Raw genomic sequence first — 22,461 nt, 5'->3', positions numbered from 1 at the left:
GGCAGATTAGGCATGAACCAGAGAAATCTGAGTTGTCATTGTTATGACTTCCTTTGTACCCTCAAGTTATGACAACTCCTGGGCAAACTTGGATTACATATATATTAAGAGCAGTCCAATAACAAAGTGTGCCAAGAAATGTTTCCAACAATGTAAGGCTTTGTTAATGTTGTCAAAAGAAATTTATTCTATATGGTGCACGATCCTCCACAAGTCCCTTTCTTATCTCCGCCCATGTAACAAAAGAATTGCCTTGATCACAAATGAATGTTTTGGGGCTGAACACCTTGTTAAGAAGTGGAAATACATTTTATAAATCTCTTTTACAAAATTGGAATTATCTTCTGACCCTCCTAACATTTCCCTACTTCAAATATCCCCAAATCTTAAATGGACTAGAACCTTGAATCACCCACTAAAGTGCACACTGTCAGTGCTCCACCCAGATTTCCTAAGATTGCTTTCATGGCTTCTGTGCACTTCTCTCCTGGCTTCATGTGCATTTACTTCCAGAGGCCAGACCTACATTCTTTTCTGGAATACTGCCTACCCTTGGGCTGGCTGGGCTTTTCCCTCATTCACAATGGGCTGGAAACTTGCCTCCCTGAGCCTTCCCTGAAGAGTGACAGGTGGGAGGTTTTGAAAGCCCAGTTCCCTTGCCTCGAGTGAGGACAAAACTGCACGGCATCAACTCACACAGCAGCATTCCCCGTGGGGTCAGACTGAAGCTACCCTCAGCGAAACCTAGCCTGCAAACTCACCCACGCTTGGTTTCTCCCCTTTCCCCTCTTGCTTCTCTCACTTCCTTACTGATTTCACTTGGAAACAATTCCTTAATAAATCACAAACAAATAAATCCTTGCTTCAAGCTGTACTTCTGGGGACTCTGTCCTAAGACACTCTTCTGAACAGAAAGGTCTATAAAGAGATCCCTGGACTCAGAGGGGGTAATATGATAGGGATAGTCTCACAAAAAGGTGGGGTAAACTGTCACCATCCCAGCATGATTTGGGGAAGACTGGAGAAGCCTTTCTTTAAGTATTTGACTGCCACTAGTATTGGCAATGCCTACATGAGTGACTTATTCTGTAAGCTCTGGGCCTTTACAGAATAATTATCCCATACCCAATTACCCCAGTAAAGAGGCATGGGTAGCTCAAACCTTCCTCTCCATGACCAAAATCACCAAACCGAGTTTAGCCCAGGCTTCTGAATGCCACAACTAGATCACTGTGGTGTCAGGGAGAAAGATAAGCTCCTGTGCTACAGTCAGGTAACGGGGTCATTCCTGTGCTTCATTTCCTGCTGCATCATGGAGCCTAACTGAAGCTTCAGGGCAGCAGCCTGGCTAAGGTACCAGAGACAGGTATTTCATTTTTGAGTAAACAACCTACTTTAAAGCAACTTTGGCGGCAGCAGTGACTGCTTACCCAGGTATATTTACAGAGGCCTGCACAGGTCTGTGGAGAGGGGCAGAAGCCCCATCCCATCCTTTGCATCATGTAAAAGATGATCAGATGAAATCAGATGATAAAGACTGCAGTTAGGCTATGGCTAGCCACAAACAAGTAGGACACAGGCCCCTTTGAAAGGAAGAAGTATTTATGATCTCTGTCTTAGTTTGGGTTCCCCCAAAAGCAGATCCTGAGGCAAGAATTCAAGTGCAAGTAGTTTATTTAGGGAAAGCCAGTAAGGGAGTGGAGAAGTGTTACAGGAAGGAAGGCAGTCGATGAAAGGTGCACTATACGCCAGCTACTCTGTTGAATGACTGGAGATAGCCCACCTGAATTATCCCACCTGGTTGATGAAGGGGATGAGGTATCTACAAACCTTCCTGTCAGTCACTGACTGAAGACGGCTTTCTGAGGAGGTTAATTCCCCAGCATTTCCAGCCTGCCACACATACATAGAAAAAGCCCTCAAACACAGATGCACATATCAACAACTCCAAGTCACTGGAGCACACTGAAATAGATTTGAAAGAATTAGAAAATGGTCATTATTATACACCTACTTACCTAAAAACTGAGCTGGAAGGGACATACAATTAGCTAGGTAAAAAGAATGACCAAGGCCTTGCATTTGCAGCACACCCAGAAAGGATGTGCAGGGAGGTTTAGGGCTCATGGTGGATTGACTTTCCAGCAGTTTTCACAGAATGCTTGGTAACATATTTAAAGTGAAAATAAAGTCAGTTGATGGGTTTGAAAAGGATGGGCTTTGCCATAAACTTTAAGTTAAATCTGCAACTCCAAGGTTTGAAAGAAAATACAGTTAAAGCACATAAACAAAATACTATGTGACAGGAATTACATTCTTTATAATTAATAAATTTATAATACAAAAACTTAGGATTTTAAAGTAAGCTTGGATAAGGAGGTTTCAGTTAAAAATTTTTTTTAGTTTAAAAAAATTTAGAAGCTAAAAGAACAAAAAAAGTGTTTGAAGATTACTGTAGCTTACTGCTAACACTATGCTTCCAGAATGTTTCTAGAGTCAGAATTCCTAGTTGCCAGCTTGAAAGCAGAAACCTGCTTGAGCTGATTCAAGCAGGAAGGGAAGTAATTGAAGGATATTCAGGAGCTCACATAATTGTGAGACAGGCTGCAGAACAAGATTCAGAAGTTACATAACCACATAGCACATCCCAAACACACAGCAAAACTGGGTTAGTACCCTGTGGACACCACTGCAAAACAATACAGACTGAAGCTTGCATGCCCCATACTGCTGATGTGCCCATGTGCCCTGGATGCCACCAGGAGTATTAACGGCATGGCTCCTTCATGAAATTGCTCTTGCTGCAGCTGTGTGACCACAAGAGCGCGTTCTCTGTAAGTCAGGTAGTCATAAACAGCCTAGATCTCTCTTGCTATAAGAAAGAGCAAAAAACGTACCTGATATAATGAGCTCTGTTGTCCCACCCAAACTCATAAAGAAGGGAATTCTCAAGAAGTTAAGAGAGCTCTGATGTTGAACAGCTGAAAAACAATAATAAACACCCCTGACAAACGGTTGTCTTTAATTTGAATTACCACCTTTTGTTTTTCAAAACAACTCTCTGCTGAGAATTTCTTTTAATCCATTGTGTTATGACGTCTGTGGTTTTTAATTTAGTTTCTGATGCATATGTTAAAATGCAGATCGTTATTTTCTGTCATTATTTTTATGCATGAAAAATCCCACTGCAGGAGTTATCACATGGGGTAATGACTTGGAAAACATTTCTTCGGTTCCACAGTGACATTCCAACAACAGGAAGGAAGGGAGAGAGGGAGGAGACACCACAGACATTCTTCTAAAGTCTTATATATCTGAGTTTTGGCTTCTTTGTTATTCATGATGCAAATTCAGAAAAATGGAGGGATCATATCTCAAAGCTGGTCAAAAATGGGCATTATGGTCATATCTGAGGCTGACCAGGATGATGAATTAGCTCACTTTCCTGGTGGAAGAATGAGTGGTGCAAACTTTGTAGAGGACAATTTGGTAATGTGCATATAAAAGCTTTAGAAATCTCATTTGTTGACATTAGAGAACAGAGGTCTGTACAATTTCTGTAAAGAGCCAGATACTAATTATTTTGTGGGCCATATGGTTTCTGTCACAACTACTCAGCTCTGCCATTGTCATCCAAAAGCAGCCAGCAGAGATAATACATAAATTAATAGGTATGGCTGTGTTCCAATAAAACTTTATTTACAAAACAAATTGTAAATTTTGTAGTCTGAGGGCTACAGTTTGCCAACCCCCGTTAGAGGTGTTTAATATTAACAACTCAGATGCCTAATACGGAAGAAAAAATAAAATAAATGCACCAGAGGCATTTATTGTTGAATAAGATTTTTTAAATTGTTGAATCTGCCTCTTTGTAACTGTCCTAACTAAGTGCCCACACCGGGGCCATTAACTTTAAATGACCTACCTCTTGTTTATATCACCGTCTTTATTTTGTCATTCTATTGGGCATTTCCCTTGGACAACAGTGTTAAAATTGCAGTGGAGCTGGACTGCTTAGGTTCAAAGATTCGCTTTGTTATTTACTAACAAAATGACTTTGGGGAAAATAAAACCCAGAGAAGAAACCAGCAGAACCACGAACATGTTCACAAGTGAGACGGAGGCTGAGAAGAACACCACTGAATGCCTCATCAAGACTTAAGATTTCAGTAAAGGTTGAACACGCACCCCTCCTCCTTGCCCTGACAGCCTCCACCTTACGATAATACCAGTATAATGGGTAAGAAACACACATGAAGTAAATGGTAATCTAGGTTAAAGAAACCCATGCTTTATACCGAATCTCACTGTGGAGGAAATTATAGGGAGAAATTTAGAAAGACTTTGTGCCACAGAGAAAGACGGTCATGAGCAGTAGTACTTAAATTGTTCATAAAGGGTCAAATATTCTCCAAATCTCCTAGGTATAGTACAGCTACTTTCCTCAATGACTTTCTTTAGTCAAAATCCAGGAAGATAATAAATTAAGTGGTTGCATTATCTCCATTAATTTTCTATCGCTGTCATAACAAATTATCTCAAATTTTGTGGCTTAAAACAAGAAAACTTTATCGTTTTTACATTCAATAGGTCAGAAGTCTGGTATGGGTCTGACTGGACTAAAATCAAGGTGTTGGCAGAATGTGTTCCTTTCTGGAGGCTCTAAAGGAGAATCTATTTCCTGTTCACTTGGTTTACTGGCAGAATTCGGTATGCTTGCCTTTGTGGGACCAAGATACCTGATTTCTTGCTGGCTGTAAACTAAGGGCTGTTTCCAGCTAAAGACAACCAGCTGAAGTCCTTGGCTCCTGGCCCTCTTTCTCCAGCTTCAGAGCCATCAACAGTGGAACCAGTCATCATACACATCTCTCAGACCCACTCTCCTGCCTCCCTCTTCCAGTTTTAAGGATCCAAGTGATTAGAGTAGGGCCCACCCAGATAATCCAGAATATTCTCCCCACCCCAAGGTCTTTAACCTTAATTACATCTGCAAAATCCCTTTTGCCATATAAGGTAACAATCACAGGTTCCAGGAATTTGGATGTGGACATCCTTGGGGGGCCATTATTCTGCCTACCACAATATCCTATTCGCTTTTGCTATTCTTCCCAGAGGTACTGATATCTGAAAAATATCGAGCTGCCTTTGAGTATATTCTTGGATATCAATTCCTTCTGATCTTTGAAAAAGTCTGCCTTACAAAGGCAGACAATGACATATCCATGGATATGGGCTGATGATCTGTAGATATAGACTCAAATTTTGTTTTGTGAGTAAAAGTTACTTTATTACTAATTACTGTAAAGAGCACTGAACTAGAATCTAGGAGGCCTTCACTGTAGGCTCTGCTATGTAACCCTCAGAGTCACTCAGCTTCTTTGGGACTCAGTTTCCTATCTACAAAATGAGAGAAGTGGACTTGGAAATCCCTAGATTTCCTTCTAGCTCTTAAAATCTAGATCCATGGTTTGAAAAAAGAAAAAAAAAATGGTAGAGGTGGGAGTGTAATTCTATTTTATGTATAAAACCAAATAATGGCAAAACTTATAAAATGAGAATTTTTCAGAAATAGTAAGGTAAAGCTTTGATTTTCTTTTACTCCACACATATTTTTATGTAATTCCAGGCATCTGCTTTCCATTAGTGACCCAAGGTAACTTAGTTTTTGTCAAGACAATTCTTATATACTTCACACTACCACACCATTTATCTTTCTGTACTTTCTCACATTATTCATACCTCACACCCTAACCTCAGTATATCAATAAATTAGCTTTGATCTCTCGCAATATAACGTCTGCAACAAGTCTAAATAAACCTGTTCTTTCAGTGTGGATTATACCGTCACGAGTGAGTTCACGTTGAAGATCACAGACTTATTAATTTCTGCCATCAACATCATTTTCCAAGTTTGTCACGCCAAAATCACAGTAAAAAGGACAGTACAAATTTTATCTGTACTGCAATCCAAGCCGCTAAAGACATTCATCTTTAAAAGACAAGCAAAAATAACAAAAACAGCAAGTCAAGCACTCAGCTTAAAACAATGCTGCTTAATCTGCTTTGCAATAGTGATTACATAAAAATGGTAATTTACACACACAAACACACAAAAGAGATTGAAAAGGCTGAGGTCTGGGTGCTCCACTGGATTAGCTGTACTCTTCACATACTATTTAAATAAAGCTGCCCCAAGCGGTATGAATTCAAGCATCCTCTTAGGGCAAAGTCAGAGGTGACAATACCTGCCTACCTCAACCACAGGAGGAGATAAGTAAAATAGGGGCAGGTTAACCAAAGTCCAGATCTGAAGTGGAATATCAGAAGTCTGTTGTGCTACAGCACTGTCTGGTGTAATATGAATCAGCTCACATGTGACTGTTAAACAGGGGAGTAATGTTGGAATAGTGCAGAAAGCAGGGTGGTACATACATAATTTTTCCTAGCAATTTAATGTCTTGTGCTACCAAGACCAACAGCTGAATGTAAAGTCACACAGCTGACTGCACGACCACTCATGGTCTGGAGAAATACAGTACCCAAATGACACCTGTTCACTGTGTGGCATCCTATTCTTCCCTCGGTTTAGCTCAGCCATGTGCTCCATTTTGATAGTGCTTATTTTGCATTTCTCCTAGATCTGCACAAAAGCAACAACAGACAATGGGTCAGAGCCATCTGTCTCTGGCATCTCTATATTTCCTGCAAACTTTACAACTGCAAAGTTTACAGCTGCAACGTCTGAGGATGATGCTCTCCTGCCCTTGCTTCCATCACTCAGCAGTGTCAATTCTTCCATATACCATCATTTTTCAAGCCCCCTTCAACTTTTTTTAAAGGTAAAACTCTCTAAGTTACTATAGCATTTCTTGTTAGGAATTTCACATGTCCTTTTAAATGTGCTATTCTCATTTGGATTGTTATTGTCTCTGTTAATGCTGTCCAGTGGTTCCCAAACTTTGCTCATGTTACCATCACTTGTGGAGCTTTTAGAATCCTGATGCCCAGGCTCTCCTCACACCATTTAATTCAGAATGTCTGCGAGTGGGAACCAGGGCATCAGTAGCTTTCAGAGATCCCCAGCTGTTTTCAATGAGCAGCAAAGTTTGAGAACCACTGCTCTAGTTCAGTTGTTCAGGGTTTGAGCGGTCTTTGCCAGACCTATTTTTTCCCTGAGGTCTGTTATTTTAAGTGAGCTATTTTTTTGAATGTGAGGATTTTCAGGAATGTACATGTCACATTGTAGCTGAAATGTTTATATTACTGTTTCAAGTTTCCAAAATATAAATAATGTAAAGAATGCATACACGTATATGTAAGTATTTTATTAATATGCATTATCCTTTATAAACGACACAGTGGGCTTCCTGAGATAGACTGGTTCTCCAGATGTTTAGGGTAAAGTGTTATGCCACTGCTAGTGAACCCAGCGTGTCTGGTGGCCTCACCACTGGCTGCTGCACAGTATGTGTCACACCTACACAGTTCTACAGCTTGGCCCCATGTACTTTATTAACAAGCAGCCCTGTCTTTTCCTGGGTCTCCCTACTCTTGCCATTCTGCCAGTTCACCAACCACTATCACTGTGCTGCCTGTGATTTGCTGTCTGCCTCCCTGCCTTTCTTAACCACTATCTTTGAATCACGTCTTCCGCCTTTCCATTCCTACTGCTACAAATCAGAAACTCACACGTGGAGTCCGGCTAGCCTTCTAATCCTCACTTCCTACCTCCACTGTAAATAATTAATGTCAGATTAATTTTCCTAAAGTGCATTTGTACTTTTTCTCAAGCCCCAATTTAAGTCTTACCTTTTTCATAAAACGTCCAAGATTCTAACACATATCCACCTTCCCCTTCCTTAAGCAATTAAAATGTGCACTGTTCAATTTATCCAATCAGAAAAAAAGGCAGTGAGCAAAATAATGCAGTAGAACAAGCTCTGGGACTGAGTAAAAGGTTACCTGTGATGTAATCTATGTCCATGAGCAATAATAACTGACATGAATCGAGTGCTTACTATATGCTAGGCTTTACAAGAATCACTTTTAGTCTTCCAACAATTTGATGATGTAAGTACCATCATTTCTCCATTTTACAGATGAGAAAACAGAGGCAAGAAGGTTAAGTAATCCACTCAAAGTCCCACAGGATCCAAATCCAAACAGGCTAGCTCCTGAGATAGTGTTCTTAATCACAATCCTATACTGCTTCTCGATTAGCAAGTTAGTTTAATTTTTCCCATCCCTTAAAAAATGGTGTTAAAAATGCCTGTCTTAATACCTTAAAAGGAAAAAAAACCCCATAATATATGAAAAACACTTTGTAATTTATACTGTTAAATGAACTAATATTTCCACATCAATTACCTTTCTTTATATTTTGGGATATCTATTATTTTTCCATACACTATTTCATAATTAGAGCTCTGTACCTGTTCAGGAATTTCCTTGTAAGGAGATACCAGGGTTTATTTATGTCCTTTTCTGCCTTGGAGAACCCTAGAAAGATCTATTCAATATATACTGCTGATTGGTTGACACTTTTGGAACTTATAGGAATACAAATCAATAAAAATAAAAGCTCATATCAAATTAGGTTAAAAGCAGTATTTTAATTTTCCAATAATTATCGTCATTTTTTCCCCATAAACCATTCACAGTAAAGTGCAAATTCAGTTTCCTCAGAATCTAGTATGAGTATGATTCTTCAGGTTAATGAAAGAATACAGGATACAAAGGGAGGTGAGTTATGCCCTGCTTCTCAGGAGAATCATTAACCAGAGAAAGATCCACTTTACATACCTTGGTTTCTACTAATGCAGCGGTCCCCAAACTTTTTGGCACCAGGGACCGTTTTCGGGGAGGACAATTTTTCCAAGGGTGGGGGAGGGGTGATTCAGGCGGTAAGGCGAGCGAGGGGGAGCCATGGGGAGTGGCAGAGGAAGCTTCGCTGGCTCGCCCACCAACAGCTCACCTCCTGCTGTGCGGTCCGGTTCCTAACAGGCCCTGGACCGGTAGCGGCACCGCAGGCCAGGGGTTTGGGGACCCTTGTACTAATGGAAGGTAACTCCAGGAATGTCAGATATCTAGGGAACTCCTTTCTACCCTTTTCCATCTCTTTTCTGCCCTATTTTTGATAAATCTTGGCTGTTGTTCTAGATACGTGCCGTTGGATTACTAATGAGAGAGAGATTCATGAGTGGGTTGGGAAACATAAGAAATACTGAGCCAATCATAAGTGAACTAAATATAAAAAATTTTAGTTATCTGCTCAAAGTTTTGATTCAGAACTAATGGCATAAAATGAGTGCTCCATTAATAAAACAAAAAACATTCCAGCATACTTTTACTCCTCAGTAAAGAGTGACAGAGTATGGGTAGCGCTTTGAGAGATTTTTGAATTAAGCTCAAAATCTCACGGTACCCCTACTTAACTTTTTAGTTGTCAGATGTTTATATTATATCATTTCCCCCTGTTGGAACTTTAACTTAATTTTCCATTATGAGGTGTTGAACTCTCTATGTCCGTGTACTTCCAAGGTCACAACGCTAATTTAGATAAATCACATATGTAATGTTTGCATCCAGATGTAACTCATTTTTGTCTTATTAAAGACTTTTCTTTATCCATAGGCTCTCTCCACATCTGTGATCATTAGTGACTACAGAAAACATAGTTTTAAGACGAATGTAAAAATTTTCAAACCAAAGAGATTTTGTGATGCTCCATAAACACTGCACATCTGTCATTTATCTGGCATATTAATTTAATGGAAACCACACAAGGTCATAAACTTGTATTATGATGAAATTAGTTCTGTAAGTTACTATATAATGTAAATGAACATTTTCACATATAAACACACTCTAAGAGATGAAACACTACATGGGTTATTGATTTTAAATACTTGGCACATTATTTTTAAAAAATTCCTTACTAATGATACCTCATTTATCACTAATTAGTACTTCGGTTTTTTGTTCAATGTCTAACATTTGCAAACCACACAATATCTTCATTTTTTTAATTTATGGAAGATACTTTCATTTACCCGCCCTCCAGCATCCACCCCCCCCAAAAAAAAAAACGGGACATGCACCACCTAATTCCTGACTACATGTGGTTTCGAACAGGTCAGAGTAAGTTTAAGTATATAAAATATTAAACATTTGGGAGTGATCTGTAGGTAATTTTGTGGGTATGCTGTAATGAAAACATATGCTGGATTTTTCAGAAGAAAACTGCTGACATTGCAAGAGTTTTCAAATCCTCAATTCTTCAGTTAAGAAATCACAAGTCTAACTGAAATCATAAGGCAATTTTGTACAAAGGGGAAATAACTCTCACTGGTATTTTGTACATAGATTTTTTCCTAACTTCAAGTCCTTTGAAGTTAGGGTACCACAGTAAAATAAATGACGTTTTCTAACACATATAAATACCCCAAATGATAAATGTAGCAGGATCTAAGGAAACTGAGGCCCAAATGAGTTGACGTTGCTTGTGCAAGGACACCCACACGATATGGTTAGCAGTGTTGGACTAGAACCGTCTGGTCCTTATTTAGAAGGCTCTTCCAGAATCAGTCCTTTCCAGGACTGCGCAGCAGACCTGCAGGCCTTTTAGTTACTAATTTCACCCTGAGGGGAGGGAGGCTGTGGCGTGGTAAAGGGAAGACTGTTTTCTAAGGGAGACTCACACTTTTCTGTTTGGATTGTTTCTTACATAAATGAGTAACAACGCCTCCGCGATGGAGCACTTTTAGAGGCAAATGCAAACTGTGCGAACATGCTTTTTGTTGCTGTGTTCTCCAGGCGTATATACCATATGGTTACAACGTGTGCAACTTTGCCCTAGGCCATTTAGCTTCTAGAAGGTTAATTTTCGGCCCTGTGGCAGGAAATTAGGGATTCCACTTCCCCGCATCTACACTTCATACCAGAACAGCACTCATCTATTTCACGTGTGACGAAAACACCTTATTCCGTTGTCTCCCGCCTTGCCCGTCTTTTCTCAATATTTCCCCTTCGTAACTTCTGCCACATGGCCTTCCACTCCGCTATGAAGCCCGCTCGCCCACCGTCTCCCCACTACCCCACCTTCCGAAGGCTTCTTCCTTTCTTCCACCGCCTGCTCGCTTTGTCCCTCTCGGCTTCCGAGAACACCGCCCAGAAGCACAGTAGAAATATATTGCGCACGCGCATTAAAACTAGTCGTCGCTTAGCCTCTTGGGGATGGTTGGCCGGGCTCTTTCAGTCTCTGATTCGCGGAGGTAGCAGTGCGGTACTCTCGCGGTAAGTCGGCGGGAGCCGCCGCTAGTTCCTGGCGGGCTGTTTTAGCTCCTCTTGTCGCCGGTCCTGCTGTGTTGCCAGCTGCCGGGCCGAGCATCATGACGTCTGCCTTGGAGAACTACATCAACCGTATCCTCGAGCCGGCCACCACAGGCATTTGCTGGTGCTGTGGCGAGTCCCGCGCCTGCACCGGAGAGGACCGGTGCTGGAGAGGCAGGGGGTCGGGATCGGCGGGCGGTTGCGATACCCGGCAGCTGCGGGGCCCGGTATGCGGGTGCAGGGGTTAAGGATCTGGGACCCACCAATCCCGCCCCTGGGGCTGGAACCTGCCACTTGTACGGGCCCAAGGTGTCTTTTATTTTTAATCTGAAAAAAAAAACCCCACCAACGTGGTTATTCCAAACTTTTCCGTGTCTCTATAGAAATCAGCTATTGATTCATTCTTCCTGTTTCCCTGGGGCCTATACGTTCAGGTTTGGGAATAAGAGGAACAGTTTAACTAGCGGCAACGATGGTCGTGTAAATCTATGTGTTTTATTCATAGGCTTTGCTCGTTGTTCGAGGATAGCAAAAACTTTACAGATGGTGCAAAAATTGAATATCTGCCCCTTTACAACTTGAAATCTCAACTTCTTTGTTGATGGAATTAAAATAATGCTTGCTATTGTAATGGATCGTTTTGAGGGACAAATAACTTTAAAAAGCCCATGTGAATTACCCTATACAGCTGTTACTGTTTTAAAGTCTAGGAACGGAACACTGCATTGTGCTCTCATGTACAAATTTGGGACAAAAGTGAAATGCCAAAGGCTTTTAATGATGCAAGCATATTGGTACCTGTGACATTGAATATAGCTTCTTTTCTTTTGAATTCCAGAAGCCAGGTCCTGGAAGACAGTGTCTTAACGTGCTTGAAATCATTCAACATTGATTAGCAACGATCCAATTTTCGTTTTAGAGATAAAGAAGTAGGTATAAGAAAGGGAGAAATATCTTGCTCAACTGTCAAATTGGCAGTATTCCCCAATAAGAAAAGAGTACCAAATACCCCAGCTGTTTTAAGATAGAATACACTGACCACACACAGAAAGGGATGCTTTTTCTGTTTTTTCCCTTCTTTAAATTGTGTAAATGTCACACCAAATTGAAGAACATAAAGTTTTTATGTTGTAAATGTGGCTGTGTTGAATAGTTATATCTTAATTCTGTTACCTTTTCCTAGTAATTTAAAGCATTTCCTTACCAGATTTTAAGTTTTCAGTTTACATGCGCTGAGATACGCTTTCCTTGATTCAGTTATCAGGAACTGTTGCTGTCATTACTTCTGATGGGAGAATGATTGTGGTAAGTATTTGGCATATTCATTCTCTGCTTTCTTGTAGGCTTATTGGTTGTTAATTTTTATGTACAACCTCTGATCTCTAATGACTAGGCACCACAGTACACCTGCATTGCAGTTTTCTTATGACTCAGGTCTTTATCTCTTTGATAAATAGCTGCCAATCCATATTTTTTTTTCATTAATAAACATTGTAAGTTACATACAAGGCTTTTAGGAGCTAGGATGGGTAATAGATTCTGCCCTCAGAGAACTTCTAGTCTAGTCTGCAGATATCTGCCTGTATTTTATCATATTTATCTTCCTCCTCCATCTTTTATTTCCTCCCCCATTCAGTGTTCTGACAACCACTACCAGAATCATATAATTTTTTTGAAATTTTGTGTATGGTTCTTAGAAACTTTTTTAAGATTTAGATACTACATCTATAAAATAATGAACATTTAAGACTTGTATGGTGTTGATATTCTTCAGATATTCTTAGGTTGTATGATCTCTTGTTTTTTTGTAGAATGAATTATGATGAATGAATAAATTTATTTCATCTTATTTGTCCTTTTATCACAGTATCCCATTTTAATTCCAGAAAAATCTTGGATTCTCTCCTTGACCTGTTCCTTGATCTGAGGAATTTATCCCATGATTTTGGGCTACTTAATTTCTTCGTTTATAATTCATATGATTGTTCCAAAAAGTTTCCAAACAGTTTTAAGGCTGCTAAACTTTCTCTATTGTCTATCTAATTCCTATAGTTTAGTCTTTTATTTTCCCATTCTGCAGTTCTGTTTTTAATCCTTGTGATTTTTTTCAGTGGATCCCTAAGTGACGATTACCAAAGTGTCAGACTTTGCCATTTATTAAACATATGTCATGTACCAGGCATGTTACGTGTGTTATCTCACTTAATCTCGGTACAGCTCTGTGAAAAAGAATTAACCCTGCGTTCTAGGTTAGGAACCTAGCTCAGAAAAAGTGAGTTACTTTCCCAGAGTCACGTGGATATAAGTGGCAGAACCAAACTGGGATTTAAACTGAATTTGACTCCAAAAGCTAAGGCCAGTTGCCTTGCTTTCCTCTTAATCAAGAGAACAATCATGTTTTTGGTTTTGTTTTTAAGGTACTTCACATTGTATTGAGTCAAAAAATAAGGACAGTGTGAAATATTTTAATCTCATCTTAGAAGCCTATTGCTATTAACAAATATCTGTAAATAGTTTTTTATTTTGTAAAAACCTCAAGTTTAAATTTTCTTGTTTTTGTTAACAGGATAGATGATAAATTGGAAAATTACTTTAATTATAGAAGAAGGAAAGCCATTTAAAAAGAGCATTTTTAAGTACTAAAAGAGCATTTTTGAGTACTAAAGTTCAGTAGTTGTGTATTTCTTTGACACATGGTTCACTTTATAGAATAGTTGCATGTAAAATGAAGCCAAGAGGCTATGTATGGATGTGCTAGTTCAGTATAGTATATACAGTATAGTAAATACTCCATATTTTGTTTCTCTTCCTAACATTAACTAATGTTTCTCTTCCTAGCTAACATTTTATTTCACTCTAATTTTATATATTTTGAATTTTAAAACATGAAACTTTAATGAGAAATTTAACCAACCAAAACCAATGTAAATTGATGTTTTTCAGAAACTTGAATAGCATCTGAGTTACCATGTTGTAATAGGCCCATGTCTTCCTTTTTTAAGAACCATGATTCTTCATAAAATTTTCTCTGAATATATCCTTCAAGTGTTTGAGGTCCATCAAACACTTTGGCAGATACTAAGTACTCATTAAGCCTTAGCTATAACTACCAGTTGAAGTTTGTGTACTGATTTGAATCTCTGAAAAGTGGTAGATTATATTGCTTGTTCACAGTAGTATAATATAGAAGTTTAGTGGTCTGGCTTTGAAGCAAGCCTTTCATGGTTCGAATTCTAGCTCTGCTAATTTCTGCCCATGAAACCTTGAGGGATTACTTCTCTGTGCCTCAGATTTTCTTGTCTGAAGTGGGAATGTTTGTAGTATCTACCACAAAGGGTAGAGATTAATTGAGATAATGTGTGCAGCATGTTTACTAGCATGTAACATGAAGTGATACTGTTACATTGCTATAGCTGCTGTGTAGTGGACTATTTCCCTTAAGTTTCCCTTGTTTTAGTTTGTATCTTTAGAATATTAGCTCCTGGACTACCTGGGCTTTTATGCTACTTCCTTGGAAATAAACTAGTACATAGGTGTCCTTTGTAATTCTCAACAACGCTGCGCACTAGTCAGAAGTGTGGTGGGTTCCCCACCGCCCCTCTTAAAAAACCAAGAGGTAAGTTTGGTGCCTGTTGATCATAAAGAGGTATTGTATTTTATAGAGAACTTATATATATTTAAAATAGGTACTTCTCTTGGAGTACCTCACAACTAAAATGGTGTCATTGAATTAACACATTCAGGTAAACCAGAATATTTGTCTTTTTCTCTTGAATGTTTTCTTTACAGGGAACACTGAAAGGTTTTGACCTTTCAGTGTCATTGAATTAAAATGGTGTCATTGAATTAACACATTCAGGTAAACCAGAATATTTGTCTTTTTCTCTTGAATGTTTTCTTTACAGGGAACACTGAAAGGTTTTGACCAGACCATTAATTTGATTTTGGATGAAAGCCATGAACGAGTGTTCAGCTCTTCACAGGGAGTAGAACAAGTGGTACTAGGTTTATACATCGTGAGAGGTGATAATGTGTAAGTAAAATATGTCTTTTTTAAAGGCAAGTTAAATATACTATAGGTGTACTGCCTTGCTATATGGAGAAGAGGTTTCTATCTACTGAGATTTGTCCATATTTCTAATAGTTAAGTAGCCCGGATAGGGTCCAGAAAGAGCCCTGCCTTACACTGAATACTTCATTGGAGAGGCTTCTTAAAATGTTCTTCCAAAGTACCCCTAATTCCAGAGGAACATAAATATACCTCCAGGGCCCAGGGCTAGGGTTTGAAAATGTCTTTGAAATCTCTTGTGTGAACAATTTTAAATAATGCTTTATAACATAGCTGTATTTATCCATTACTTACTTTTTTCTTCTAATTTTTTAGTATAATTGGCTTACTTAAGATGTCCCATGTTTATGTTGTGGCCTCAGTTAACTTGTGGCATTGATATGGCAGTTTGAGAAGATATATTTTAGTGGTAGCAATTTAAGAAAAGTGCAACAGTGTAGAACAGTACTGTCCAATACAACTTTTGGGGATGATGGAAATGTTGGATATCTGCATTGTCCACTATGGTAGGTACTAGCTGTGTGTGTGGCCATTGAGTACTTGAAAAGTAGCTGGTGTGACTGAACAACTGAATTTTAGATTTTATTTAATTGTAATTAATTTTAATAGTCACATGTGGCTAGCAGCTTCTGTATTAGTGCAATTATAGAGGTTAGAAGAGTGTTGCATCAGTTTTCTAGTGAGTACTGTTTAAAATTAAAACATGGCTGGAAGGCAGCAAAAGATGTATTAGCATCTCAGATTATTTTTTTGGACAAGTAGGATATGGAAGATAAAGGAATACTTTACTCATTTTATTTGTTTGTCTTAAGAAAATCACCTTTAGATGTATAAATCATTTGATCTTTAATCAGAAGTTTATAAAATATTCTATAGAGATAATATTTAGGTGAAGTGAGCTGTAAAGGCGAACAGGTGGGGCCCAGGTCTCCTGACCAGAACAGCACTGATTGTTTATATTGGGGCTCTGCATAATAATTGATTTTAAGATGATTTCTCCTACTTTAATTTAAAAAAAAATTTTTTTTTTGAACTTCAATTAAAAAAAATTTTAAACATTGCTATAGACACAGTGGTATGCTGGAGCCAGCTTGTACTGGCTCACGGAAGCAGATTTTTATATTTTGGGGAATTTTGCAAGCTGGTTGGTTGATGTCTTTTTGGTAGCTTGAAATTGGCCATAGTGGGGGTATCTGCACTATGGATAGCAGTCAACACTGCAAATCAGCCTCCTCCTTTTCCTTGGAGAGCTAGTTTTAAAACATTTTCCAGCACTCCACTGTCTTCCATAAGGATTTTAAATGATACTAAATTTTTAATGATGGAATTAAGATCTTGATATGTTTCATATTGAAAAAACTTAATATATTCTCCTAAAGTTTGGTACTTCCCATTTATTAGAGAATTGAAGACTATACAGTTTAAAGCAAAATCGGGCAAATTCTGTATAACATTTGTCTATAGAATTTACTTTCATTAAAACCAAACAAATTTAAACAACCAATTTTTTATGTAATAATGTTTCATACATGTCCCATGGTCTGGATGTAACAATGACTGTATCCAGCTAGAGAGCCATGGCTTGGTTACTTAGCATGGTATTAGTGAAAATAATGTTATAGGTGTTATGTTAGTGTTGAATCAAGGAAAAATTTGTTGGCTTTAACCCTTGCCAATCACAACAAAAAATCATTTGTTAGATACCTAAGTATCTGTTCTATTATTATCTTTATGTGTGAAGAATTGTACTTCTTTTTGGTGTTGGATTTAAATTGAGTCAACTGAGAAATCATGAAAGGGAAACTAATAGATTTTATATGTACCATTGATGGATTTAGTTCATTGAAGTTACTCAAATAAAGACTCGTGATCTAGTCAATCTATATGCAGTCTGTTCTTTAATATTCGTTCCTGTAACAATGTTGCCTTCAATTTATTTGGGTTTTGTGACTTTAAAAGTACAATTCACAACCTTATGAAAATGTTTGTTTTTCACCTTAAGTAGTAGTTCTTTTATACTGTCTTCTCTCAGTTTTAATCAGAAATGAGATTGTTTTAACTGATTTTTTTTTCCCTTAAACAATTACAGTGCAGTCATTGGAGAAATTGATGAAGAGACAGATTCTGCACTTGATCTGGGGAATATTCGAGCAGAACCTCTGAACTCTGTAGCACACTAAGGATAAACTACATATATTGGACATCTGTAAATCTTTGTACAGAAACTGATTATTCTGAGGATGATGGGCAGAATTTTTATGAAAGTGTAATTGTGGATTTTGACTCCATATTGATTCATTGTAATATGATATGTAAATTAAAATATTTCTACATTTTCTTGGAAAAAACTTTTCTTTTTGGCCTAAATCATACATTTGGTAGCTTGGTTTTATTTTTCTATTAAATAGTATAAAAATCTAATGATTATTTTGAGAACTTTTAGAAAAGACATTCTGCTATTTTAGTATTTATGGAAAACTAGTTGAAAAGAGAAATTCAAGTATTATATAAATTAAGCATACAAATACCATCAATAGTGCAGGATACATATGTTTCTGTCCCTGATTTTTAAGAAAGTCCCAGGAAGGTAAATCTTGTCTTGTGCAGTTATCTGAACCATCCCCATTTATCACACTGCCCTGGTGGCTCCCTAGCACTTTAGAAGTGTGGGTAAAAGTGTGTTTGGTTGAGAAAAGGAAAAATGCTAACAAAGTTATATATTACCTGAAAAAATTGATTCCATGTGGTCTTAAAAGCCATCTTATCCTTTAAGAATTGGGGAATTTCTAGTATTAAAGGAGTTTTTTGTTATTTATAAACGTGAGTAAATAAATCTTAAGTTTATATTGAGGCAGTGCTTGCTATTATTGTCAACAACTTTTCATGACTCCCTAGTTCCATAAACCTGATTTCAAAACAAGTAAACCTGTTTTCTCCAAGCATGTCAGGCCTATTCTTTGGTTGATTATTGTAGTGAATCAATTAAGTAGATAAATGTCCCTCATCTACAAACAGGCTATTTTCTAAAACTCCCTTGTACAACTGGTTGTGTATACTTTTTCAAGAATCCATAGAAACAATGCTATAAGCAGTGTTTAGATATCCAGGCTAGTCCACAGAAATTCTCATCAAGTCATATGTAGGCCAAAGTGTGTAACATTGTGATAACAATAGAAAAATATTTACATTCTTGTAATTCAAACAAAATTTCAATAGTTTCTTCTTTTTTTTAATGAAAGTGTTTAAAATAGGAGTTGGCAAGCTTCTTTCGTAAAGATGCAGATAGTAAATATTTTAAGCTTTGAGGGCCATATGGTCTCTGTCACAGCTACTCAAATCTGTTTTGTAGCATGAAAATAGCCATCGATAATACATGACGAATAGCCGTGGCTGGGTTCCAATAAAACTTCATTTACAGTAACAGGTGGCAGGCTGGATTTGGCCAGTAGGCCATAGTTGCTGTCCCTTGGCTCAAAATGAAAAATACAAGCTCAATAAGAAGAGATGATGGCTAATTTGTATAAATTCTGAAAAGGGCTTCTGGAATGGATCCTTTCAGAGTTCAGAGGTGGGTTTCATCATATTTTTTAATATTGAAAACCCTACTTATTAAACATGGCAGTTTTTGGTTCACAACTAAAACATTTTCCAGAGGAAAATATCTTCACATTTTCACAAAAGCAAGACTTGTAAGGAGAGAACTGTTGAGATAGTTTTGGTCATCAAGCACCATTACCCAGAATAACTTGGCTGATGTTCTGATGTTTAGGGTTGTCTCTGGGAGGGTTAGAGGAAGGCTAGGTAGTACTGGCTATTCATAAATATTTGGCTTTTGTAGTATAAGGTTTTATGATCAATTTAGTAATAAAAAGAAAATAATGCAAAGTGGGTAAAGCAAACAGGCCACTTTAATTAGGGACTGCAAACCAGGTGTTCTGTTTAAATAAATAATGTATTTTAAATTGGTAAACTAATTCCAAAAGTCAAATAAGGAATATAGATCATTCGATTGCTAAGTGAAATGTATTCTAAGTATAAATGATGTCCAGAATCAGATGCTTTCTCAACATAGTTGATCTAACGCAAATTACACATGAACCAGTAAACAAACCATAGTCCCTCTCCCTCACAGTAATGAGTTTCTAATATGATGTATTCTCCTTCTGAAATCTAAAATGCCTTGTCAAGATGTATTTTCCTTACTGATGCCAGAAAAATCATTTCCAGAATATGAATTGGATGTCTTTATTAATGGTTGGTGGGGGAAATGCATGAAAATACACCAAATGGTACATGGAATTCTTCATTCCTGGGTGCACACGGTAGGCTCTATGCTCATAACCCATTCAAGTTGGATTTCGTTTTTCATGAGCATTGTAAGGGAGCCACAATTATGAGTGGCAACGTGATTAATATGCAGTGTCAAGTCTTTTATATTCTTTAATGAGACTTTATTCTGTAATCAATTTCTTATTTATAAAAAAGGCTAAAATCAATTTTAACTTGCAATTACCTCTGTGCTTTGTGACTCAGACACTAAGCCCAACTTAATGAATCAAAGAAATTATTCTTGGCAAAATATTTTCAATAAAGTTTTTTGTAAAGGGCAATTAACTGCAAAAAGGACTTAATTTGTTTCTTTTTAACTGAAAAGATACTATCTGTTTAAAACAAAGATAATCTTTTATTAATATTTGCTTTACTTAAACATCTGTTTAATACCTTTATAAAGTCATTCTAAATTTTTAACCTAATGCAGGCTATCCATGTTAACATTTTTCTCAGATGTGTAACATGAAAGATTTACCATGTGGATGAGAAAGTATACAGTCCCTTCATAATGGCATGTGAACCTATTTGTGTAGTAGCCACAGTTAAAAAGCAGTCCTTAACTGGCAGTATAGTGTATTCTGGGCCTTCACCTTCAAAATTAGTAGGGAACATTTACCAAGGGCATAGGATGTGCCAGGCATGATGCCAAGTGCTTACAATACTGATCATTTTATGTATGGGGAAACAGGCTCAACAGGGTTAAGTGTCTTACAGGAGGTCATACTTGTGAATATCAGGCTCTTAAATCAACCAGGTTTTTGTACTCCTTATATAATATGGCCTAGCAGCAGCAAGTATAACCTCAAAATCTCTGCTGTCAAGTACCTCTCAGAAGCCTGAAGGAAATACTTAGGTATCTAAGGCAGTTCCCATAGCTGCGTTGTGGACCATTTTCATTTGATAACCTGAGATGCTTTAAGTACTCTGGGGCCCTACTCTAACTGATTGTGGTTCAGTAGATCTGAAATGGATCAGAAAGGAATACTCACTAAAAAGCTAAGTAATGAAAGTGTGGTGGAATTACTAAAAGACCTAGCACTTGTCATATGCCTGGATGAATCCCCAATCATGCCTCAGAATCCTTACCTTTAAGACAGGGATAATACCTATCTTCCAGGGTGTGGCAAGTGAAAGTAGACTGCATTTAAAACGGTATGATTTGTGGGCTACAACAGTAAACAGCTATTATAGGTATTCAAAGACCAACGTGGAAAGGTTACAAACATGGGTCTTACCACTTTAGTTTTACAGAGTCCCACTTGCTATCATATCTCTAAGAGTTTGGAATATATAAATTATGAGGATTTCAGGTTAAATAGAAGGTATGTATAATAAGTTTATATTATTTTAACATATACAGTAAGATTAATTTGTTTTATGGCAATCATATTCTTGACAGAATGAAAATGAAAACTCAAAACACATGTAAACTGGGGCCTCTTCATTTTATAAATTTCCTTTTACTCAGTTTAAATTTTATCTTACTAATTTTTTTTTTTTAAACTTGGGCTGTTCTCAGTTTCTACGTCATGGGCAAATTTGATTAAAAAAATTACTTTCTGCTTACATATAAGATTGAAAAACGAATGTTGACAAGGCAGAGCTACCTACATCCATGTTGATACTGATTCATTAAACAGCACAGTGCTCTCATTAAACCAGCTACAAATTCATTTAATTGCAAGATATTTAGTCCTTATCCTCCATCTTGTTTACAGGGATTATTCGTGTGAATTTGGTCAAGTGCTTGATGTGATCTTCACTCCTCTCTGTAATGGGGAAGCTACATGACATGAGCATAGCTGGTCTTTGTGCATTGATGCTGCCTCCTAGTGATCACTGCTTTCTTTTCTACGTGTCCACAGACTTTAAAAAATAGATTTTGGAATTTTGTCAGGGACTTGTGTCAAGCTATTAATGCATGCTAGATAATTGCTCAAAGCTGTGGATATACCAGGGAACAATATTAACAAGTCTCTTGTCCTTGTGAAGCTTATATCTATCTATGTAGTACCTCAAGCAAACCATCCTGACTCAGAAATTTACTGTCCAAGGTCATGAGTTGTTTCATCAAATTCTTTCAGAACTCTACGATAACTTATGGGGCTTGAGTTCATTTAAAGTAACTAGAAACTGACTTTTTAAGTGGATATAATTCATATGAATCATTTTCCCAACCTTTTTTTCTGTTTTAGGATTGCAGAGTCTCTGTAGGTTGCATAACACTAAGGATAAAGGCAAACTAGGACTTGACCAGCAGTCTTCTATCATTAGTTAACAGTATACCATCTGCTGCCTACTATCATCATTTGGTGAATGGAGAAGGAGAAGACTATTCTTTAAGACATCTTTCAGATCTTTTCTTAGGTTTAGCATTAAAAAAGCATCCAATTTTTGTACTGATTTTTTGTTATGCCCTTTTACTTCCATCTTTTTTGTACATCTTTCTTTTTAAAACATCCTTTTATTTTATAAATGTATTACTTGCCAGAAATGACACAGGTCAAGTATTGGTAAAACTAGGATCAAATTCCCATCTTACTATTTCTACTCTGGTGCTCCTTCAGCTCTATGATGTGGCTTCTTCTGTCTTATCATAAGGGTGATTTTCAATTATACTGTAAACATTTTGTTTTTAGTTTTCTTTTCCCAATATGCTGGCTTTACAAATACCATATAATGAAAATGGTACCAACTTGTTACTATATTTGAAGTATGTTGAAAGGAAG

At 37.5% G+C, this 22,461-nt stretch overlaps 2 protein-coding genes across 2 annotated transcripts in view; one reads left to right on the top strand and one right to left on the bottom strand.

The window, feature by feature from the left end:
- Positions 1-11,203, bottom strand: part of CTTNBP2 (cortactin binding protein 2) — a 443,818-nt gene extending 432,615 nt beyond the window's left edge. The window contains exons 1-2 of the mRNA XM_070046323.1: positions 11,101-11,203; positions 2,898-2,981 (exon numbers count right to left, since the gene is read on the bottom strand). The gene's annotated coding sequence lies outside the window, so the exon portion shown is untranslated. The remainder of the gene's footprint in view (positions 1-2,897; positions 2,982-11,100) is intronic.
- A 97-nt stretch (positions 11,204-11,300) lies between these two features.
- On the top strand, positions 11,301-20,011 carry LSM8 (LSM8 homolog, U6 small nuclear RNA associated). Its single transcript, XM_030856989.2, has 4 exons — positions 11,301-11,421; positions 12,596-12,636; positions 15,237-15,364; positions 17,490-20,011. Exons 1-4 carry the CDS (start codon positions 11,391-11,393, stop codon positions 17,578-17,580), a joined length of 291 nt encoding a protein of 96 aa, XP_030712849.2. The 5' UTR covers positions 11,301-11,390; the 3' UTR covers positions 17,581-20,011.
- The last annotated feature ends 2,450 nt before the right edge of the window (positions 20,012-22,461 follow it).

This window comes from Globicephala melas, chromosome 9 (assembly GCF_963455315.2).
Source record: "Globicephala melas chromosome 9, mGloMel1.2, whole genome shotgun sequence".
Lineage (NCBI taxonomy): Eukaryota > Metazoa > Chordata > Mammalia > Artiodactyla > Delphinidae > Globicephala > Globicephala melas.
This window is presented reverse-complemented; position numbering and strand designations above follow the sequence as displayed.

What these genes read in the sequence shown, in the direction of transcription:
- LSM8 (XM_030856989.2), top strand. Translation starts at nt 11,391, where the DNA reads ATGACGTCTGCCTTGGAGAACTACATCAACC. An exon ending in CTTGGAGAACTACATCAACC is followed by an intron (nt 11,422 to 12,595) that starts GTATCCTCGAGC and finishes TTCAGTTATCAG; the next exon opens with GAACTGTTGCTGTCATTACT. An exon ending in CTGATGGGAGAATGATTGTG is followed by an intron (nt 12,637 to 15,236) that starts GTAAGTATTTGG and finishes TTTTCTTTACAG; the next exon opens with GGAACACTGAAAGGTTTTGA.